The following is an 18,285-nucleotide window of genomic DNA, read 5'->3' as shown; positions in this document are numbered from 1 at the left end:
ATTGTTACTTATAACACTGCTTAAAAAAATAAAACTAGCCTGAAAAACTTGAAGGGCATGCAGTCACATAACACAGCATCACTGAATTTTGCAGGCGGGTTTGCACCCCAGCCCCACTGCACACTAGTGCTTCCTTTACATAAGTTTCCCGGCTTCCCTGGGCCTTTATCTCCTCGTTTGTGTAAAGGGGGTGACGATCCTTGTTGAAGGGAAACATAGGAATCATCTCATTCCGACTCTGGCTTTGAGAATGAATGGGTCACCTCTCCAAGAAGAAGCCTAAACAAAGCCCTAGATTCATAAATACATGACAGGTTAGCTAATCTGTGATTAAAATGCACCTTGCCTTGAACATAAACAAGAAAAAAATGGACAGCACATTTGGACCTAGGGCAAAACCCATCAAGACGGATGCAATTTTTTTTCTTTACTCAATAGTGCCTGTCTTATCTGTATCTACTCAGCATAATGCCTCTGCACCAACGCACATACTGACCTGTCCACAGTTTACTCTGGGTGCGGTGCAGGCACCTGGGAGCCGGGGGAGGGGGGGAGTCACATTCGGCCACGGCTCTGGGCCAGCCTGACTGTCCTCCACCCCCACGTGCACACGCGTGCTCTCGCACAGCAGTAGCAGCCTGTGCTTGGTGTCAGGCACACAGGCAGCACCTGTGCTTGGAGCTGACCCCTCTTCACTGACTGACACAAGGCAGCGGGGTGGGAGAGGCCTCTCTCTGACAACCTTGCCTTTGCTAGCCTGACGTTTGGGGTGTCCCTTTGCGAAACGGAAGGAACAGCCAGTGTCCACTGACCACCAATAGTGTTGGAGGGCAACTAGTGTGGTGCAATGGTTAAGTGCTCGGCTGCTAACCAAAATGTTGGCAGTTCGAACCCACCCAGTGGCTCCGCAGGAGAAAGACCTGGCAATCTGCTCCCGTAAAGATTTACAGCCTTGAAAACCCCATGGGGCAGTTCTGCTCTGTCACTTGGGGTCACTAAGAGTCAGAATCAGCAACACCCAACAACATCCTGTCTCGGGCAGCGGGCGGTGCGAGGGGAAAGAAGCCGGCCAATATGTGGAGACATGGGATCCTGAGTGTGATGCACATGGCCGTCAGCTCCTGGTCACCTTCAGCTCCGCAGTGACGCTTCCATCCAGAGGGACAAGAATGGGGAAGAATGGTGCGGCCACATGGCTGTCACCAACCCTCGTCCCCTTATTCAGGCCACAGCTTCTCCAGTAAGCAGGGCTTCGGCTGCTCACAGCAACATGCAGGAGGAAGCAGGTACCCCAAAAGGAGAGCGACGGGCCTGGGAGCAAAGGTTAACGGCCTGTTCACACGTCTGCTGAAAGGCAGGCAGGCCACACCAAGTCCCTTTCCTTTGGTCAAGAGCGGTGGTTGGGAATCAACATTCCTCACGTGGCTTACCTGCAGGGCCCGTCCTTTGGTCTCGATGGGGAGGGTAAATGCAGAAATGGCACAGATGACACAGACAGACGAGAACAGACACAGGGCCCCCAGGAACGAGGCACTCATGAGGACCTGCAAGTCACAGGGAATGGCTCCATTTATCGTAGCCCAAGTCACCTCTAACCGAGCCTTTAGGTCAAAGGGAAAACAAGGACTCCTCTCCCCCAAATACATCCATGACAGTCCTAGGCAGCCACAAGGTAACTGCATCCTGGCATCTCAGGCCTGTGATTTATTGGACTGAGCTGGGGTGGGCATTTTGTGGCTTCCTCCAGGAGCTGGGACTCACGTCACCTTATGCCCCTTCTTCTACACCCATCCCCCAGGCATCTCCAGTGGGGGGTCCGTGCCCCCCATGCCAACCCCCTATGTCAATTCAGCTTGCTTAGCTTCTAACCCTCTCACTCCATGCTATGCCCGTGCTCCTCTTCAGTCCTGGCAAGGTGAACCAAAAGAAAGTGTTTTGGGGAGAGCTGTAATCTCAAAGTTTCCACAACGATGAGCAGCACTTCTCATCTCTGTTCATAATACTTCATGTGTGACAGCCAGTAAGACTTTCTGCTGTGTGGCCATTCTGGTGCAGCGCACATGGGTTTCTGCCAATCCATAGACGTCCTTTGGCCCAGACCTTCCCTCCCCGGGCCTGGCTAGTTTGGACACGTCTTCTCACACCGTGGTTTCCCCCAGACTCTGCCCAGAGTGGGCGGAGCAGAGATGGTAGTGGCACTACTCTCACGAGGACTGTTAAGTGACTGAGGAATGGCAGAGCGCTCTAGACACAATATAATATTGCCATTTGGAGAGACCTTCAAAATCACCTGGTCTGGTCCAACCTCCTCACTTTACAGGTGAGCCTAGAGCAGGGGCTAAGTGACAGCTTGTCCGAGTCACACCCAGGTCCCTGACACACAGCATAGTGTTCCTGGCACCACTTACGTCCCCTAAGATCCACGGTTGGGAGCCCAACCCCTATGTATAAGGCCTGCTGCTTTCCACATCAGCAAATGATTCCGTGACATTAACCTCATTATCTATTTTGTGGTTGAGCGAACAAGTGATAGGTACTATACTTTGATCCTGTCTTCTGATATAAATTACAAATTTCCCAAACAGGAGCTTGTATAACTAGCACATATATAGTTGCTTCCGGAAGGCTGGAGAACCAGACTCAGAGAAGGGATGGAAACCACAAGAAGCCAGGCAGATCGAGCCACGACCAAACCATGCCATGGTTAGGCATGTGGCCGGACTCCGCCATTGCTGCCACCTGTTACGGGACGCCAGAGCTCTGGACACTACGAGAACGAAGTCTGAACTATCACTATGTCACGTCCTTTGCACCAGATGCAAAGTCCTGGGTGGTGTGGGGCCCTGGTGGGTGGAGTGTAAGTCACATAACTGTGTTCCACCAACCAGCCAGGGTCAGGGGGAGAAACTGCTTAGTCGTTTTGTTGGCTTCCCTAGAGGGAGACAGGGCTCCACTGCCTACCAGGACTAGTCAATGTCACTGGATATCCAGCCAGTAAATTCCTCTTCCGCCTAAGTCACCAAAGGCAGTTTCTATTGTTTGCAAACAAGAACCCTGAGTGACACCTCATTATAATAACCCCCGGGGGGTGTTAAATTCAGATTCCCGGTCCCCACGCAAGATTCATTATCTCAAAAAGCGATCTGTTAATCACTACTTTTAAAAAGCAGCCCAGGCCAGGGACAAAGACGGACATTGCAGAATGATAAAAGGGTCAATCCAACAAGAAGACAAAACAATCCTAAATGTGTATGTACCAAGTAAAAGAGCTTCAAAATTCATTAAGCAAAAACTGATAAAACTGGAAGGACAAATCCTCATGTCATCGGAGACTTCAACACCCCTCTCTCCACAACTGATAGGACTATTAGGGAGTCAACAAAGATACAGAAGAAGTTACCACCACCATCAGCCAGCAGGATCTGACAATGAGAAAACACGGCACCCAACAACAGAATACGCATTCAAGTGCCCCCAGAACATTCACCAACCTAGACCACATCGTGGGCCATAGAATAAACCTCCACAAACTTAGAAGAATTGAAATCACATAGTGTGTTCTCTGACTAGAATGGAATTAAGCTAGAAATCAATAACAAACCTAACAGCAAAATCTCCAAACACTTCTAAATCTCTTGCACATGTTGATTCTGTGTTGGTGTCTCCTTCCCGGAGGCCCCAAATTGATCCATAAGGTATATGGGTAAAGACGTTGGATAGAAAATTAATATAAAAATTAATATTCTCTGTAAAAGATGATTAGAAAAATTATTCATCAAGTATGTTGAGTGCCCATTATATGCCAGGCACTGTAGTAGGAGCTAGGAACACAAAAATTAGTAAAACAGGCACACATCCGTCCCTTCTGGGGCTTAAAGTTTATTGGAAGAGAGAGACTTTAAATAGCCCCTTAAATTAACAGGCAATTACAGTCTGACAAGTGGAATGAAAAAAAATGTCAAGGTGCTGTAAGAGCTCAGAGCAGGGAGGTCAGACTCAGTCTACACCAGGGTGGCCTTCCTTAAGGAAGTGATGAGTCTTAGCTAGCTGGAGGTGGAATGGGAGAGGGATCCAACTAGCACGTGAGAAAACCTCAAGGAGCAAATAACTGGTGCTTTTGATGAACTGGAGTTCCTGGGTGGTGCAAACAGTTAAGCGCTCAACTCCTAACCAAAAGGTTGGCAGTTCAAACCCGCCCAAGGGCACCTGGCAAGAAAGGCCTGGTGATCTACTTCCAAAAAAATCAGCCACTGAAAACTCAATGGAGTGAAGTTCTACTCTGATACACATGGGGTTGCCATGAGTCGGAGTTGACTCAATGGCAACTTGTTTGCTTTTTTGGTTTGATGGACTACAAGAGCAAGCATGTCTACAGCTAGCAAACGCAGGAAAGAGTACAAGATGGGATCCTGATTACCAGAGCCCTGCAAGTCATCTTGACGATTTCGGTCTTTATCTATGAGGATGGCGAAGAGGATAAGGAGGGATAAGACCTGCATGTATGCAGGAGAAAAGCGAGTTGAAGGGGAGTAAAAGTACACAGAAAAAGACCGGTTAGGGTGCTGTTTTAGCAGTCAATAAAAGGGGATAGTATTTGAAACAGAGTGACGCTGGTGGTGGACACGGGATAAGATGAGCAAATCAGGATCCATCAGAAGGTTAAACCGACGTGGTTTGGGATTGAATGTGAAGACGAGATGGAAGGAAATGGAGAAGCCTCGCTCCCAGCTTGGAAAGCAGTGCCATTCACAGATGGAAACTCTGGGACAGCATGGTTTGGGGAGAAACGTCATGATTTTAATTTTGGACTTGCAGAATTTAAGATGCTTTTGACACATCCAGAAGCCCTGGTGGTGCAGTGGTTAAGAGCTCAGTTGCTAACCAAAAGGTCGGCAGTTTGAATCCACCAGCTGCCCCTTGGAAACCCTATGGGGCAGTTCTACTCTGTCCTGTAGGGTCGCTATGAGTCAGAATTAACTCTACAGCAATGGGTTTGGTTTCTTGTTTTTTTTGTTTGTTTTTGTTTTTAGTTTGACACATCCTAGTAGACATGTAGAGGAGACAATTAGGTATATGAATCTGGAGCTCAGAAGAGAGGCCTGAGTGAGAGATATAAATTGGTGAGCCATGAGCATATAGTTGGTGATTAAAATCATAAAAATCTATGAAATCATCTATAAGAAGTGTAGACTAAGATGAGGATCTAGTATTGAGCAAAAAGGAACTGCCAACAAGTAGAGAAAGTACAGGAAGATATGCCACGAAGACACTGAGAAGAGCAGCCAATGAGGTAGGAGAAAACTCCCCAGAGTGCACGGCGGTGGGCACTTGGGAAGACGGTGTTGGAGACGGAGGCGTGGCCATCCACCCTTACAGTGGGCGAGAACCCATCACCATCTTGTCGATTCCAACTCATAGCGACCCTATAGGACAGAGAAGAACTGTCCCATATGGTTTTCAAGGAGTGCCTGGTAGATTCAAACTGCCGACCTTTTGGTTAGCAGCCGAGCTCTTAACCACTGTGCCACAGTGGGCAAGAGGTCACGGGAAATAAGATTGAAAGGACCACTGGCTGGAGAGACAGGGAAGTCACTGGGGACCTTATCAAGGATCATGTTGGTGGGATCAGGCTGCAGCCAGGCTGGAGAAGGTGAAGGAAGGAGGGGGAGGGAGGCAGTGGGACAGTGAGGAGAGGAACCCTTGGAAGTGGTTTGGGTGAGAAAAGGAGAAAAGAACTGGTCGTCAGGGTCGAGTTTGTAAGCTGTAGAATATTCAACATTCGGTGATGCTGACTGGGAGGATTCGTCGTGGAGGGACAGATTGGGACACTGGAGCGATAACAATTATAAACCTGAGAAACGCAAGAGAATCCAGTGAAGAAACGAACCATTAGAAATGAGTGCAGTAAGCCGGCTGGTTCAAAATCAACAGACAAGAAACAATAGTCTTTCCAGATACAAATATTAGTAACAGAATGTGGCAAAAGAAGTTATAGTGGAAGAAAATAATCTATTCACAGTAACGACAAAAGTCATAAAAGGCCTAGGAATAAACTTCACAAGATGGGCGGGATCTATTTGAAGAAAACAGTAAAATCCCAGCAAGGTGAAGAAATAAAGAAACAAATCTTGTGCTTAGATAGGAAGACAATGCTGTAAAAAAAAAAAAAAGCTGATTTTCCCTAAATCAACCCACACATTGAAGGAATAACAATTAAAATCTTACTAGGATCTGAGTGGGCAAGGGAGGTGGATCACAAGTAAATGTATCTGAGAAAGCAGAGCAAGGAGCTAGAGTTCTGAAGATGGACTATGAATCTCATTACAATGATTAAAAGAAAAGAACAATGACAGACCCAGACAGATCAATGGACTAAAACAGTGAGGCCAGAAACAGTCCAAGTAATGGTGGAAGCAAAATCAAACCAAAACCAAAAACCCAAACCCATAGCTGTCAAGTTGATTTCCAGACTCATAGCAACCCTGTAGGACAGAGTAGAACTGCCTCATAGAGTTTCCAAGGAGCACCTGGTGGATTCAAACTGCTGACCTTTTGGTCAGCAGCCGTAGCTCTTAACCACTGTGCCACCAGGGTTTCCGCAAAATCAGATGTTGTAAATCCATGAGTAAAGATGGATCAGTCAGTAGTGTTGGGACAAGGGCCTGCCATTCGGGACACCATAGAGCTGTTTCCCACGTAGACCTCACACTGACAGCAACCTCGATGGCCTGGAAGAGGTCCCTCAGTCTAGGGCTGGTGACTCAGATGCATCCACGTTGTGAGCATTGGTTAAGCTGCACTTATGACTTGGACACTTTTATGTATGTCGTGTTTCATTAGAAAACAAAAACGAGCCACAGAAGGACTGGAAGAAAAGATAGATGTAGATTTTCGTAATCCTGATCACAGAACCCAGAAATTATAAAGGAGAAGATGGATAAATCTGGGTCTCTATAAAGTTAACCTGGGTGGTACAAATGGTTAAGCACTCAGCTGCTGACAGACAGGTTAGAGGTTTGAGTCCACCCGGAGACATCTCAGAAGAAAGGCCTAGAGATCTACTTCTGAAAAATCAGCCATTGAAAACCCTGTGGAGCACAGTTCTACTCTGGCATACACGGGGTCGCCGTGAGTCAGAAACAACTTGAAGACAGCTGGTAACGACAAACATATAAATGAAAAATTGGAAGGAATATTTGCAATATGTCAGAAAAAAAATGCTTAAAATCCTTTATATATATGAAGTCCTCTTACAAATCAGCGTTTAGGGACCAAATTGAAAAATGGGCCAAGGACCAGAATGGGCAAGCTAGAAAAGATAAAATGCCCAATTAAAATATGAAAAGAACATTCAGTATCATCCCTAATCAAAGAAATGCTAATTACAATAACAAAGAGATGTCATTTGTTGCCAATGACTTTGGCCAAGATGAAAAAGACGAACAAAACCAGTTGGCAAACACGTAAAGCAAAAGGACTTTTACGCATTGGTACAACCTTCCCAAAGAGAATTTTAGCACAATGTAGCATATCAAAATGTAAAATAAGCAAACCCTTTGATCTACCAACCCAATTTCTAGGAATTTATCCTAAGGAGATAATTGCATAGTTGAATAAAAATGTAAGCGCCGGGATGTTCATTACTGTTGCTTATAATGGAAAAACATCTGAGATAGTCTAGATGTTCACCAATAGGGAGCTGATTAGGTAATTGAGAACTAACGTTTGGATATATATAAATGGAATATCTTTCAGCATTAAAAAGAACTTGTGTTTCATACTTATTTACATGAAAAAAGGTCTGCAAAATATTGAGTGCAAAAAGCAGGTTACAAAAATACATGAACTACGATCATAGTTGGGTAAAAATATATAAACATTTTTATATACATGTTCATGGACAGATATATTGAAACAGTTTCAAAAAATATTTATATTCGTTTATCTCTTATTAGTGAGAAAATGAGCCCTCGTTGCACAGTGGTTAGCACTTGGCTGCTAACCAAAATGTTGGCAGTTCAAACCTACCAGCTGCTTTGAGGGAGAAAGATGTGGCCGTCTGCTTCCGTAAAGACTTACAGCCTTGGAGACCCTGTGGGACAGTTCTACTCTGTCCTATAGGGTCGCTATGAATTGACTCGACCGCAACAGGTTAGGTTTGCTCTGGCAGTAGTGAGATATTGATGTTTTTTAACCCTGCTATAATTTTTTGTGTTTTCAATGTGGAAGAAAAAAGATCACGTATGGTCAAAATTGCCTTTGAAAATCTCTTAACTCACCCAGAAGCCAATAACCACAAACACCTTTATGAGCCACGCTTCGCGTACAGTTTCTCAATAAGTCCATCTCTTAGAGGAAGTTACTCATGGAAATACTGAGTGGGTGTACTTTTCATTCCCATCAACTCGTGGAGTTCTCTGCCATCTCACGCGTTGTTTCACTAGGCTCCCCCGCTTTCGGAGAAGGGCAGGCATTTGACAGAATAACAGAACCGTTGCTCAGCGCCACCCTTAAACTAGGGGGGTTTGAGACCCTTGAGAGATAGGGACGTCTTATCTATGGTGGTTTCTTTCTTCTGTAGCTTTATACTAAACAGAAAGGTTCCCAGGATTTCTGAGATTTCCCTTCACTTGGCAATGTGAAATTATTGTTGTTAGTCGACATCAAGTCAGCCGAACTCATGGCAACCTGGGGCACAACAGAATGACACGCTGCCCAGTCCTGCCGCATCCCAAGACTGGACCATCATAATCCATAGCGTTTCTGTTGGCTGGTTTTTCGAAGTAGATTGCCAGGCGTTTCTTCCTAGTCTATCTTAGACTGGAAGCTCCACTGAAACCTGTCCAGCATCACAGCAACATGCAAGCCTCCGCTGACAGGTGGTGGCTTGGCATGAGGTACACGGGTGGGGAATCGTCTCCAGCATTAAAGGCAAGAATGCTACCCCTGAACCACCCCTGTCCCTGAATTATAAAGCTGCTGGTAGCAAAATCCCTCTGTTACATTGTGGCAAATGCACTTTAAAATCTGCTCAGCCTGTACCTCCGGCTCCTCTCTCTCTGAAAACTGCACCACGCCCCCCCCAGCCCAGCCGCATTTGTACATGACCCTGAGTGTTGGCCACAGCTGATGGAGCTCAAGCATGGAAAATGGCCAGACCTGGGCGAATCAGATCCTTTTCTAGAGATTCAGAGAGCTGCTCAGTGTCTTCTGGGCGTTGGACCTGAGGGTATGCTTGGGATTTGAGGCTGCCATGCACACAGGCAAGCAGGGTACTGGCCCTCAAGGAGAGGGGAGTGGGGTCCACATGCTCACACAGGCGGAGGTGAGTGGCCTTAGCCCCAGGCAGACACGGGATGACCGGGCCTGGGTCCCTGGCAGCCTCCCCTTCCTGCTCTCCCCCTCCAGGCCCCAGCCACATTCCTGCCCCTGCCCGCAGCCAGCTCAGGTGGTTTCTGTTTCCATGGCCAAAGAGGATGACCAGGGTGCAGGCAGCAAACCATCCGGCCTGCTGAAGGACCACGGCGCTGCAGGTCACCTCCATCTCCCTCCTAGACAAGGCTTTGCGCACAGTCCCAGGTCATCCTGGATTTTAACCCACCTGTGCTGGGTTTATCCTGCCCAATGCCTCCTCTCTGAGCCTCAGCCAACCTCCCTGCACTTCCTGGACGGCGTCACAGCTGGAGGCCACCATCACCCAGCTGCTCAAGCTCCCCGCATCCCCCATGTCTTTTGCATCCTCCCCCAACAATGCCCAGCTTGAAGCTAAGAAAACTCAGCACGCAGTGCAGTACATGCCACTGGCAGAATGGAAGTCTAGAAGCCTGTGGCATCAGTCTAGCCCCTCTACCTGCCCAAATTCACCAGTGGGAAAATGTCATGTCAAGAAAACTTATTAAGTCAGCAGAATCCTTGGGGAGAGACTTAACCTGGAGAGACCCTCCACTGGGGAGGGGGAGACTACTGCCATCAAGTCCATTCCGACTCATGGCAACCCCATGTGTTACAGAGTAGAACTGCTCCCTAGAGTTTTCTTGGCTGCAATCTTTACAGAAGCAGATTGCCAGGCCTTTCTTCTGTGGTGTGGGTGGGCGCAAACTGCCAACCTTCAGTTAGTAGTTGAGTGCAAACCGGTTGCACCACCCAGGGACCTTTTCTGCAGAGACCCAGGGCCCCTCTGTCCCCGCCTCCCTTAGTCTCAGCCCCCAGCAGACTGAGCTGTACCTGAGAGATAAATGGCGCCACTATCGCCCCAATGCGACACAGGGAGCTGCTGGTTCCCATCCCCAAGGCACGCATGGTGGTGGGGTAGACCTGGGGGCGGGGGGACAGAAGCAGAGGGAGCACCAGTTAGCGAGTTTGCACCTCTTCTTTCTGGAGTTCTCCTCCTCCCTTTGCTCCTGGGTCAGGCTTTGGAGGGAAAGGTAAGCTCTTGAATCAGACGGAAGAGTTCCACTTTAGAGCTATAAATATTACAGAGCTGCATGAAGGTGGTTCGACCCAACGGAAAGAAAACATTCCCTCCAAAAATAACAATCCCATGAAAACTTTAACACTGATAGAGTGACAAGAATTGACTAGAGTGCCAAGGAACATTGCTACATTCTACCCCGCTCCCACCTTCTCTTCGATTCACTCCGCTCTTTACCCTTGCGGTAACTTATGGCATATTCTACTTTCTTGCTGCCACGCTTTTTCATTTACAGTAAAACCTCACTAATCTGTACATTACTGCTTAAGAGGTACTGTGTGTGTCTTTTCAGAGTGATGAAAACGTTTTGAAAATAGATAGTGGGAATGGTTGAGCAACATGGTAAATGCAATTAATACCAATGAACTTGTCCACTTAAAATTGGCTACAATGACATATTTTGTTATATATCTTTTACTACAATAAAGATAAATGACAACAATTTATCCTTAAAATGTGACAGAAACCAAAATATCCCCTGAAGTCTTCTTAAAACCAGACAACAGTTCAGCCTAACTAGTAAGAATGTCTGCCTTGAGCATTGTGCTCTTTCAAGATCCATCTAATGGGATCAAATTGACAAGAGCAGCTGAAAAGATTAGTTAGAAAATTTAGAGGGCAGTGAGTTACTGTTAATGGGGGAGGAACAACCCAGAGAAGGAGGGTGAGAATGGTTGTACAGCTCAAAGAATGTAATCAATTTCACTGAATTGTACATGGAGAAACTGCCGAATTATATGTTTTGCTGTGTATATTCTCAACAACAACAACAAAATAAATAAAATTTTTTTAAAAAGTCATCAGAAGCCAGGTTTTATGGATTGAATTATGTCCCCCAAAAATATGTGTTGTAAATCCTAACCTCTATGCCTGTGCTTATGATCCCATTTGGGAATGGGTTTTCTTTGTTATGTTAATGAGGCAGGATTGGTGTAGGTTGTCGTTTGAGTCAATCTCTTTTGAGATATAAAAGAGATTAAATGAAAGGTAGCAAGCAGAGATGGGGGAAGAGAGAGGCCAAGCCACATGAAGATTGCCCAGGAGCAGAAACTCAAAGAGACAAAGACCTTCCCCCAGAGCCGACAGAGAGAGAAAGACGTCCCTAGAGCTGGCACTGTGAATTTGGACTTGTAGCCTCTGAAACTGTGAGAGAATAAACTTCTGTTTGTTAAAGCCACCCATTTGTGGTATTTCTGTTATGGCAGCACTAGATGACCAAGACACCAGGGATCTGTTATTTATGGAGAGACCCCCTCTCTAAGGATGGACAGGAGTGGACAGACACCCTCTCTGAGTCACCCACTTTGCACGCCCTGCTAGAACAAACCGCTCCACAGAAACTGACCTCGGCAGTGTAAAGGTAGATGGTGTTGAAGTTGGCGGCCACCAGAGCCCTCAGCATGAAGAGGAAGCCAATCAGGCCGGCGCTAGGGAACAGGAGGGAAGTCGTGTGAGGCAGCACAGAGTACGCCATGTGGCCCCGTCCCAGTGCATTACAGATGCCAGAACACACCTCAGAGAACTCAGATTCCAGGGGAGCACTGCTCCTCCACTGGCCTGATGGTGTGGTCCCAAAGCAAACGCCTGACCCCAACCTTCCTCCAACCCTCCTCCCTGTCCTCTCCACTCCCCCAAGTGTGCCGTCCCACCCCCAAAAGATGGTACTTACAATTTGCAGAGTAAATAATATATATTACATAGTGGAGGCCACTCTGTTGTTGTTGTTAGGTGCTGTCGAGTCGATTCCGACTCATAGCGACCCCATGTACGACAGAATGAAACACTGCCCAGTCCTGCACCATCCTCACACTGAGCCCATTGTTGCAGCCACTGTGTCAACACATCTCACCAAAGGTCTTTCTCTCCTTGGCTGACCCTCTACCCTACCAAGCATGATGTCCTTCTCCAGGAACTGATCCCTCCTGATACACATGTCCAAAGTATGTGAGACATAGTCTCACCATCCTTGCCTCTAAGGAGCATTCTGGTTGTACTTCTTCTAAGACAGATTTGTTCATTCTTTTGGCAGTCCATGGTATATTTAATATTCTTCGCCAACACCACAATTCAAAGGCATCAATTCTTCTTCGGTCTTCCTTATTCATCATCCAGCTTTCACATGCATATGAGATGATTGAAAACACCATGGCTTGCGCCAGGTGCATCTTAGTCTTCAAGGTGACATCTTTGCTTTTCAACACTTAAAAGAGGTCTTCTGCAGCAGATTTGCCCAATGCAATGCATTGTTTGATTTTTTGACTGCTGCTCCCATGGGTGTTGATTGTGGATCCAAGTAAAATGAAATCCTTGACAACTTCAATCTTTTTTCCGTTTACCAAGATGTTGCTTATTGGTCCACTTGTGAGGATTTTTGTTTCCTTTATGTTGAGGTGTAATCCATCCTGAAGGCTGTGGTCTATGATCTTCATCAGTAAGTGCTTCAAGTTCTCCTCACTTTCAGCAAGCAAGGTTGGATCTTCTGCATAAAGCAGGTTGTTAATGAGTCTTCACCCAATCCTGATGCCCCATTCTTCTTCATATAGTCCAGCTTCTCAGATTATTTGCTCAACATACAGCTTGAATAGGTATGGTGGAAGGATACAACCCTGACACACACCTTTCCTGACTTTAAACCGTGCAGCATCCCCTTGTCTGTTCGAACGACTGCCTCTTGATCTGTGTACAGGTTCCTCATGAGCACAATTAAGTGTTTTGGAATTCCTATTCTTTGCAATTTTATCTATAACTTGTTATGATCCACTGAGTCAAATGCCTTTGCATAGTCAATAAAACACAGGTAAACATCTTTCTGGTATTCTCTGCTTTCAGCCAGGATCCATCTGACATTAGCAATGATATCCCTGGTTCCACATCCTCTTCTGAATCCAGCTTGAATTTCTGGCAGTTCCCTGTCGATGTACTACTGCAACAGCTTTTGAATGATCTTCAGCAAAATTTTACTTGTGTGTGATATTAATGATATTGTTCGATAATTTCCGCATTAGGTTAGATCACCTTTCTTGGGAATAGGCATAAATGCAGATTTCTCCCAATCAGTTGGCCAGGTAGCTGTCTTCCAAATTTCCTGGCATAGACGAGTGATCACTTCCAGCACTGAATCCATTTGTTGAAACATCTCAATTTGTATTCTGTCAATTCCTAGAGCCTTGTTTTTCACCAATGCCTTCAGCGCAGCTTGGACTTCTTCCTTTAGTACCATCGGTTCTTGATCATACGCTACCTCCTGAAACGGTTGAATGTCGACCCGTTCTTTTTGATATAGTGACTCTGTGTGTTCCTTCCATCTTCTTTTAATGCTTTCTGTGTGGTTCAATATTTTCCCTGTAGAATTCTTCATTATTACAACTCGAGGCTTGAATTTTTTCTTCAGTTGTTTCAGCTTGAGAAATGCCAAGCGTGTTCTTCCCTTTTGGTTTTCTATCTCCAGGTCTTTGCACATGTCACTATGATACTTTACTTGGTCTTCTCAAGCTGCCCTTTGAAATCTTCTGTTCACCTCGTTTACTTCATCATTTCTTCCTTTTGCTTTAGCTACTCGACATTCAAGAGCATGTTTCAGAGTCTCTTCTGCATCCATTTTGGTCTTTTCTTTCTTCCCTGTCTTTTTAATGATCTCTTACTTTCTTCATGTACGATGTCCTTGATGTCATTCCACAACTCGTCAGGTCTTCGGTCATTAGTATTCAACACATCAAATCTATTCTTGAGATGGTCTCCAAATTCAGTGGGATGTACTCAACTTCATACTTTGGCTGTCATGGACTTGTTCTCATTTTCTTCAGTTTCAACTTGAACTTGCATCTGAGCAATTGATGGTCTGTTCCACCATTGGTCCCTGGCCTTATTCTGACTGATGATGTTGAGCTTTTCCATCATCTCTTTCCACAGATGTAGTTGATTTCATTCCTGTGTATTCCATCTGGCAAAGTCCACATGTATAGTCACCATTTATGTTGGTGAAAAATGTATTTGCAATGAAGACGTTGGTCTTGCAAAATTCCATTATGCGAACTCCAGCATCGTTCCTATCACCAAGGTCATATTTTCCAACTATTGATCCTTCTTCTTTGTTTCCAGTTTTCACATTCCAATTACCAGTAATTATCAGTGTATCTTGATTGCATGTTCAATCAATTTCAGACTGCAAAAGTTGGTAAAAATCTTCAAGTTCTTCATTTTGGGCCTTAGTGGTTGGTGCATAAATTTGAATAATAGTCGTATTGACTGGTCTTCCTTGTAGGAGTATGGATATTATCCTATCACTGACAGCATTGTACTTCAGGATAGATCTTGAAACGTTCTTTTTGATGATAAATGCAACAGCATTTCTCTTCAATCTGTCATTCCCGACATAGTAGATCATATGATTGTCCAATTCAAAATGGCCAGTACCAGTCCATTTCAGCTCACTTAATGCCTAGGATATCGATGTTTATGTGTTTCATTTCATTTTTGACGATTTCCAATTTTCCGAGATTCATACTTTGTACATTCTATGTCCCGATTATTAGTGGATGTTTGCAGCTGTTTCTGGTCATTTTGAGTTATGTTGCATTAGCAAGTGAAGGTCCCAAAAGCTCATCTCCACCCACATCATTAAGGTCGACGCTACTTTGAGGAGGCAGCTCTTCCCCAGTCATCTTTTGAGTGCCTTCCAACCTGAGGGGCTCATCTTCTGGCACTGTATCAGACAATGTTCCTCTGCTATTCATAAGGTTTTCACCGGCTAATTCTTTTCAGCAGTAGATTTCTGGGTCCTTCTTCCCAGTCTGTCTTAGTCGGAAACCTGTCCGCCATGGGTGACCCTCCTGGTGTTTGAATACCGTTGGCATATCTTCCAGCATCACAGCAACACGCAAGCCCCCACAGTAAGACAAACTGACAGACACATGGGGGAGGGCACTCTAGGGTTGCAAAGCAAGTGAAATGAATTTTAACACTGCAGGTACCTTATATCATTAAACACCCTTGCATTGGTCCACATAATTTGGTCAACAACCAGAGTCCCGATTCTCCAGGAAGCTGTACCTGAAAACCCTACATGTTTTGGTGGTGGAGTGAGTCCACTTACACCTGCACCCCATCCTGTGATAGCTGCGGAGGGGCGAGGCCGTGGGAAGAGGGAGTGGGACCAGGGCCAGGCAAGATGGCTCTGGTACACACAGTAACCCTGTTCTCTACTGTCCCTGGTGGGAGGGACGCGCCGCAGCCCCTTCTGAACACCAGGGGTCAGGACACCACACTGGAAACCATGGCACAGAGCTCAGTTGTTGTGCAGACCCCAGAGAGAAATACCTTGAAGTGCAGATATTGAGGAGCAGAAAGAATAAGGCAGTGCACCCCATGGTGATGGAAAGGCTCAGCCGTCTTCCCAGGAAATTGATGCCCAGGATATTTAAAGGATTCACTAGAAAGCAAACAACACAACAATCTCAGTACCCTGAAAAGCAAGAAGCATTGATCAACCCTGCGTGGGCCCATCCTAGTCATTTCGGAAAGAAGCAACTTCATCCCAACACCAGGAGTGTTGCGGCCAGAATTCAGTCACATTTCCATCACCTTGAAGCCTCCTTCAAGGCAGTTTTCATACGCGGGTGGAAGGATGACAAGCACCGGTGTGTGTACAGGGTTCTGTGCGCCCACTTGGCTGATTCTATCATGCTTTACCAGTTTCCACTGAGTCTCTTCTGGTTCGTGGTGACCCCATGTGTATCAGAGTAGAGCTGTGCTCCATAGGGTTTTCAATGGCTGATTTTTCAGGAATAGATTGCCAGACCTTTCTTCCGAGGTGTCTCTGGGTAGACTTGAACCTCCAACCTTTCGTGTTAGCAGCTGAGTGCTTAACCATGGGCATCACCCAGTGACTCTATTATATCATGTGGGTCGATTGTAAATTGCCAACTGGATAGACCTACAATTTAAATGATTAAATGTTCTTAATCAAATTCAAGGTCCTGCTGGGGTTTTTTTCTTTAAATAGTATTTTATTTTGCTTTCAGTGAAGTTCAGGTGCTGCTGATTTTTAAGTACAATTTAAAAAATTTTTTTTTATTGTACTTTAGGTGAAGGTTTACAGAACAAATAGTTTCTCATTAAACAGTCAGTACACATATTGTTTTATGACATTGGTTAACACCCCCACGACATGTCAACACTCTCCCTTCTCAACCTTGGGTTCCCTGTTACCAGCTCTCCTGTCCCCTCCTGCCTTCTAGTCCTTGCCCCTGAGATGGTGTGCCTCTTTAGTCGCATTTTGTTTTATGGGCCTGTCTAATCTTTGGCTGAATGGTGAACCTTGGGAGGGACTTCATTACTGAGCTTAAAGGGTGTCTGGGGGCCATACCCTCAGGGTTTCTCCAGTCTCTGTCAGGCCAGTGAGTCTGGTCTTTTTTTGTGAGTTAGAATTTTGTTCTACATTTTTCTCCATCTGTGCTGGGACCCTCTATTGTGATCCCTGTCAGAGCCGTCAGTGGTGGTAGCTGGGCACCATCTAGTTGTGCTGGACTCAGTCTGGTGGAGGCCGTGGTAGTTGTGGTCCATTAGTCCTTTGGACTAATCTTTCCCTTGTATCTTGTTTTCTTTTTTAAGTACAATTTTTGTGTCTTGAAGTCCCTGGGTGATATACACAGTTAAGTGCTTGCCTGCCAACTGAAAGGTTTGAAGTTCAAGTCCACTCAGAGACACCTCGGAAGAAAGGCCTGGCGATCTACTTCTGAAAAATCAGCCCTTGAAAACTCTATGAAGCACAGTTCTACTCTGACCAATGTAGGGTCACCAGCAGTCAGAATCAACTCCATAGCAACCAGTTTATTACATATCTACTAAAACAGAAATAATGCTGCCAGCTGAAGTCTAACAAACTATCATGAGACACATACCAATTTCAGAGATGTTAAAATATGGAAAAAAAAATGCATGTGAGAATTGGTAAAATATAGTAATTCAAAGCTTCACTCTCCAGACTCCCCTGCCCCACACCAATCCCCACTGGAAACAAGTCACCATGATTTGCGGACCTAGTCCTACTAGGCGGGAGCCGTGTCCATGGCAGGGTCATCCCTCTGTCCCCTGAGACTCTGATTACACCCACGCTACCCGAAACCACGGCCCCGCGCCCAGGGAGATGCTTACGGACGATCTCGCCGAGGGTGCTGATGATCATGGTGTGGTAGTCGGAGGGGGCGAACATGTGGCAGTGGCAGGGGCTCTGGCTCTCCTCCGAGTCCCCGACGGTCACTGCCACCTCGGACTCAGACCGCGAACCACACACCAGGTCCCGCTCCAGCAGCTCGGCGCTGGCCAGGATGACCCCATAGTAGGCCAAAGAGATTCCCAGCCTGGAAACAAGAGAGGAGTGTCGTTGGCAAGAGCTGACGCCAAGCCTGAAGGATGGTGCATTCGTCTCCTAGGGCTGTTGTGCAAAGCACTACAATTTGGGGGACTCATAGGGGCCAACATGTATTCTCTGGCAGTTTGGGGGGCCAGGAGTCTGAAATCAGGGTGTCTGCAGGGCCCTGCTCCCTCTGAAGGCTCTAGGGGAGGATCCTTTCTGGTCTCTCCCAGCTTCTGGGAGCCTCAAGTGTTCCTTGGATAAGGGAACCCTGGAGGTACAATAACAGCCCTCGTGGCCCAGTGGTTAAAGCGCTCCGCTGCTAACTGAAAGATCGGTGGTTCAAACCCATAAGCCACTCCTCAGGAGAAAGATGTGGCAATCTGCTTCTGCAAAGATTATAGCCTTGGAAACCCTATGGGACAGTTCTCCTCTGTCCTGTAGGGTTGTTATGAGTCGGAAT

The 18,285-nt window shown here is 46.2% G+C and overlaps 1 protein-coding gene across 1 annotated transcript in view; it reads right to left on the bottom strand.

The window, feature by feature from the left end:
* Window positions 1-507: 507 nt before the first annotated feature.
* The window catches only part of SVOPL (SVOP like), a 66,707-nt gene continuing 48,929 nt past the window's right edge, over window positions 508-18,285 (bottom strand). The window contains exons 10-15 of the mRNA XM_012557299.1: window positions 17,624-17,829; window positions 15,788-15,899; window positions 11,817-11,898; window positions 10,225-10,314; window positions 1,431-1,544; window positions 508-531 (exon numbers count right to left, since the gene is read on the bottom strand). Coding sequence (XP_012412753.1) covers window positions 508-531; window positions 1,431-1,544; window positions 10,225-10,314; window positions 11,817-11,898; window positions 15,788-15,899; window positions 17,624-17,829 — 628 coding nt within the window. The remainder of the gene's footprint in view (window positions 532-1,430; window positions 1,545-10,224; window positions 10,315-11,816; window positions 11,899-15,787; window positions 15,900-17,623; window positions 17,830-18,285) is intronic.

Source organism: Trichechus manatus, unplaced genomic scaffold (assembly GCF_000243295.1).
Source record: "Trichechus manatus latirostris isolate Lorelei unplaced genomic scaffold, TriManLat1.0 scaffold00093, whole genome shotgun sequence".
NCBI classification, from domain to species: Eukaryota; Metazoa; Chordata; class Mammalia; order Sirenia; family Trichechidae; genus Trichechus; species Trichechus manatus.
Note: the sequence above shows the minus strand (reverse complement) of the source record. Positions and strands in the feature narration are given on the sequence as shown.